Source organism: Sinocyclocheilus anshuiensis, unplaced genomic scaffold, assembly GCF_001515605.1.
Source record: "Sinocyclocheilus anshuiensis isolate Anshui unplaced genomic scaffold, SAMN03320099.WGS_v1.1 scaffold439, whole genome shotgun sequence".
Classification (NCBI taxonomy): Eukaryota; Metazoa; Chordata; class Actinopteri; order Cypriniformes; family Cyprinidae; genus Sinocyclocheilus; species Sinocyclocheilus anshuiensis.
This window is the reverse complement of record NW_015552572.1, coordinates 100,174-105,337: the sequence shown is the minus strand read 5'-3', so window position 1 is coordinate 105,337 and position 5,164 is coordinate 100,174. Positions and strand designations below refer to the sequence as shown.

The following is a 5,164-nucleotide window of genomic DNA, read 5'->3' as shown; positions in this document are numbered from 1 at the left end:
AGTAAGTCAGTCATTCAGTCAGTCAGTCAGTCATTCATTCATTCATTCATTCATTCAGTCATTCAGCCAGTCAGTCAGTCAGTCAGTCATTCAGTTTTTTTGTATGTTCTCAGTTTATATTCTCAAACTATAGTCTGAAAACTGTTTTAAGAGAGTTTAAAAATTATAATACTGTTAACGACGAATTTAAATAATTTTACGGTTGGACTTTTCCTCAACATATAACCTTATAACATATAACAACATATATAACCTTTCATAATAATGAAAGTGAAAGTGTCATTTCATCAAGCCGCCTGTGAGGGGCAGCAGTGCGCTCAAAAACACCCGGAAGAGACGAAAGAACTTTCACTTTAAGATCCAGATCCAAAATGTAAAGGACAAAAAAATATTTGATAGGCTCTAGTTTTTAAACATTTTCTGTATAGAATGTTTTTGCTTGTTATTATTTTATTGTTTCACTGTTTTCTTAGCGTTGCACAGCAAGGTAAGAACACTATTATAAAATATTATAAATGTTATGTTAATTATAGTAAAAATAAAATGTTATTGTATTCCTTAAAGTAGAGTTTGTTATCAGGTTTGTTAGTTTTATCCGTATTTTGTCAGTTTTGTCATTGCATGTGTCTGTTCCTCAGAGAAACATTCCCTCCACTTCAAGTTTACAGTCCTTTCCAAAGCAGACACATTCCCAGAGTTCAGACAGATCAAACATTACAGTAATGAAGATCAATCCTGGGTCAGATCGAGTCTGACTGCAGATGACTGGACTGAAGCTCCTGAAGCACCTGATTCTAGAGACTGGTTCCTACATCAGATCAGGACTCTGTCAGACTGCACACAGTGTTCTGGTGCGTTTAATGCTTCACTCATCAATTATCAGACATGTTGTGAAGACTTTTGCAGAGTACTGAATACCGTGTATATTGTTGTGAGTGTTGTTCTGTGATTATAGAGCTCCATGTTCTTCAGAGAATGATTGGTTGTGAACTGGAGAAGCTTCCTGATGGAACAGTGAGTCTGAGAGCATTTGATGAATATGGATTTGATGGAGAGGATTTTATGGCCTTTGATTCTGACACTCTGCAGTGGATTGATAAAAATCCCAAAGCTAAAGAAACCAAAATAAAATGGGATCAGCAAACAGAACGAAACCAATTCCTCAAGCAATACCTCAGCCATTCATTAACTCAGTCATTCAGTCAGTCAGTTAGTCATTCATTCAGCCATTCATTCATTCAATCAATCGTTCATTCATTCATTTATTCATTCAATCAGTCAGTCAGTCAGTCAGACAGTCAGTCAGTCAGTCGTTCATTCAGTCGTTCATTCAGTCATTCATTCAGTCATTTATGCATAAGCTACTTTCAATACAGGGGGATCAAGTAAATATTTGTCACTTATTATTTTCTTTTCCAGCTTCACCAGATGTTCGTGTCTTTGTGAAGAACGCTCCTGATCAAAGTAAGCTGGTTCTGAGCTGTCTGGCCACTGGTTTCTACCCCAGAGATATTGAGATGTACATTAGGTTGGACGAATCTGTTCTTGTGAACCAAACATCTTCTGGAATCAGACCAAATGCTGATGGATCCTTTCAGATGAGAACCAGTATGGAGATTGAAGCAAATCGCACAGGGATTTATCACTGTCTGGTCATTCACAGCAGTCTGACTCAGACACAGCCGATTGTAACAGTGTGGACCATATATCAGCAGAAATCAAGTGGTGAGTAATTATGATTATAATTAGAGTATCCATTATACACTGATGCTGCTTCTGCAATTATAATGTGAAGATTAAATACAAATCACTAACTGCAGAAGGAGGAGTGTTGATGTTTTAAAGTAATTAAAGGGGTCATGAAATGCATTTTCAGATGCTCATATTATTTTCTGGAGTTTAGCTTATGAAGTTTTTTTGTATCAAAAACATCAAACATTTGTAAAAAATTATCATCTTCCATCCTCAATTTCACTCTCTGTCGCAAACGCTTCAATGCAAGATATTTAGAAAAACTGGCAGCATGGAGAGAGTCTGTTGTGAAACATAACCATTCCTGTTTGTTTGCTCAGATATTATTAATAGTTTGATCTTTTGGATCAATATTCTGCTGTTTCAGAAAGATGGAAATGGTTGGTGTGAAACTTGCAGTATGTTTTTACTTTAGAGTAACCTCTCATATGTGTAAATATCAAGGACATTTTGATTCTACATTTCATGTGCCCTTTAAGTAATGTAGTGTAATTGTCACAAACAATTAAAGTTAAACTCTGTTCAACAACTATTTATGATGCTTTTTTATTTTCTTCAACAGAATGTCTGTGGTCTTTTATAGCAGGAATAATAGCAGCAGCTGTAGTTATATTTCTCTTTGTGATTGGTTGCTGCATCTACCAAAAGAAAAAGTCATATGGTAAGTTATAAATATTCAACATGATAATTGCTGCTTTAAATCTCTTGGGTTTTTTAAAGATATTTTAAATATGTATGAACAGTTTGACAGTATATGACGGCATAACTATGTAAACATGGTGAAAGTAATTTTAAGATGGTGAGTTTTTGATTATTTTCATTATTTGAGTTTCATTTAATGACACAGACTACAAGATTATCCATAATATTTATCAAACAAGTGTGTAGTGTGGCATCATTGCAGCTTGACATAAACATACAAGAACATGGTATTTATGTACTCAAGATTAAGTTATTATATTCTTTGTAATCTTTCCTAGCTCTGATGAGAAGTTACTCGGTTAAGTTGGAGTGATTGTTCAGATCCCCAGTCCAGCGAGTGAGAGCTACTTGAAACGATTCAAAGCATCGGTGGTCCGATCAGAAGTGCTCTTAGACACAATTTATTCACTGTTATTAGCAGTTGCACACAGAACCTAAAAGATCAGTGTCACAGTGTTACACTCTTCAGTGCAATACATCATCTACAGTACTGTAAGTGTTATTATTATGGAACACTATAGAGTGATATACTATAAGATCCTGTAACTTGAATAATCATGATTATGGTGCTAGCAATAATCCCAGGTTTAGCTCAGGGATCAAATATATAAGTTTGACACGGACAAAAGGTGCCTGTTTGTACGATGTGTTGTGTTCAGTGTGCAATATCATAAATAAATGTATGAAGTTTGAGTGTGTGTTTATGTACTGGACATGCTGCAACATGATATGAATATCTTCACCGATATCAGACATTTCACGCAGCTCATATGAATGCAACGTTTGAAAACAAAATTTAAGACCTTTAAATATGATAATTAAAACTTTTCTCATCTAATTGTCTTTGAACGAAGAGAAGTAGAGCCGAACTGGTTTCTACCCCAGAGATATTGAGATGTACATTAGGTTGGACGAATCTGTTCTTGTGAACCAAACATCTTCTGGAATCAGACCAAATGCTGATGGATCCTTTCAGATGAGAACCAGTGTGGAGATTGATGCAAATCGCACAGGGATTTATGACTGTCTGGTCATTCACAGCAGTCTGACTCAGACACAGCCGATTGTAACAGTGTGGACCATATATCAGCAGAAATCAAGTGGTGAGTAATTATGATTATAATTAGAGTATCCATTATACACTGATGCTGCTTCTGCAATTATAATGTGAAGATTAAATACAAATCACTAACTGCAGAAGGAGGAGTGTTGATGTTTTAAAGTAATTAAAGGGGTCATGAAATGCATTTTCAGATGCTCATATTATTTTCTGGAGTTTAGCTTATGAAGTTTTTTGTATCAAAAACATCAAACATTTGTAAAAAATGATCATCTTCCATCCTCAATTTCACTCTCTGTCGCAAACGCTTCAATGCAAGATATTTAGAAAAACTGGCAGCATGGAGAGAGTCTGTTGTGAAACATAACCATTCCTGTTTGTTTGCTCAGATATTATTAATAGTTTGATCTTTTGGATCAATATTCTGCTGTTTCAGAAAGATGGAAATGGTTGGTGTGAAACTTGCAGTATGTTTTTACTTTAGAGTAACCTCTCATATGTGTAAATATCAAGGACATTTTGATTCTACATTTCATGTGCCCTTTAAGTAATGTAGTGTAATTGTCACAAACAATTAAAGTTAAACTCTGTTCAACAAGTATTTATGATGCTTTTTTATTTTCTTCAACAGAATGTCTGTGGTCTTTTATAGCAGGAATAATAGCAGCAGCTGTAGTTATATTTCTCTTTGTGATTGGTTGCTGCATCTACCAAAAGAAAAAGTCATATGGTAAGTTATAAATATTCAACATGATAATTGCTGCTTTAAATCTCTTGGGTTTTTTAAAGATATTTTAAATATGTATGAACAGTTTGACAGTATATGACGGCATAACTATGTAAACATGGTGAAAGTAATTTTAAGATGGTGAGTTTTTGATTATTTTCATTATTTGAGTTTCATTTAATGACACAGACTACAAGATTATCCATAATATTTATCAAACAAGTGTGTAGTGTGGCATCATTGCAGCTTGACATAAACATACAAGAACATGGTATTTATGTACTCAAGATTAAGTTATTATATTCTTTGTAATCTTTCCTAGCTCTGATGAGAAGTTACTCGGTTAAGTTGGAGTGATTGTTCAGATCCCCAGTCCAGCGAGTGAGAGCTACTTGAAACGATTCAAAGCATCGGTGGTCCGATCAGAAGTGCTCTTATATTCACTGTATTCACTGTTATTAGCAGTTGCACACAGAACCTAAAAGATCAGTGTCACAGTGTTACACTAATACATCATATACATCATCTACAGTACTGTAAGTGTCATTATTGTGGAACACTATAGAGTGATATACTATAAGATCCTGTAACTTGAATAATCATGATTATGGTGCTAGCAATAATCCCAGGTTTAGCTCAGGGATCAAATATATAAGTTTGACACGGACAAAAGGTGCCTGTTTGTACGATGTGTTGTGTTCAGTGTGCAATATCATAAATAAATGTATGAAGTTTGAGTGTGTGTCTGGACATTGGACATGCTGCAACATGATATGAATATCTTCACCGATATCAGACATTTCACGCAGCTCAGCAACGTTTGACGTTTGAAAACAAAATTTAAGACCTTTAAATATGATAATTAAAACTTTTCTCATCTAATTGTCTTTGAACGAAGAGAAGTAGAGCCGAACCATACACTC

The 5,164-nt window shown here is 34.8% G+C and overlaps 1 protein-coding gene across 1 annotated transcript; it reads left to right on the top strand.

The window, feature by feature from the left end:
- The first annotated feature begins 429 nt into the window (after positions 1-429).
- LOC107665094 (major histocompatibility complex class I-related gene protein-like) lies at positions 430-4,623 on the top strand. The gene is made up of 6 exons (XM_016455846.1): positions 430-487; positions 639-851; positions 956-1,213; positions 1,420-1,696; positions 4,114-4,244; positions 4,564-4,623. The coding sequence occupies exons 1-6, from the start codon at positions 430-432 to the stop codon at positions 4,596-4,598; spliced, it is 972 nt and encodes a 323-aa protein (XP_016311332.1). The 3' UTR covers positions 4,599-4,623.
- The last annotated feature ends 541 nt before the right edge of the window (positions 4,624-5,164 follow it).

Bases quoted from the DNA above. Each gene is read 5' to 3' on its own strand.
- LOC107665094 (XM_016455846.1), top strand. From the start codon at position 430: ATGTTTTTGCTTGTTATTATTTTATTGTTTCACTGTTTTCTTAGCGTT. The intron at 1,697-4,113 runs GTGGACCATATA...CTGTTCAACAAG, and splicing joins ACACAGCCGATTGTAACAGT to TATTTATGATGCTTTTTTAT. The intron at 4,245-4,563 runs GTAAGTTATAAA...AATCTTTCCTAG, and splicing joins CCAAAAGAAAAAGTCATATG to CTCTGATGAGAAGTTACTCG.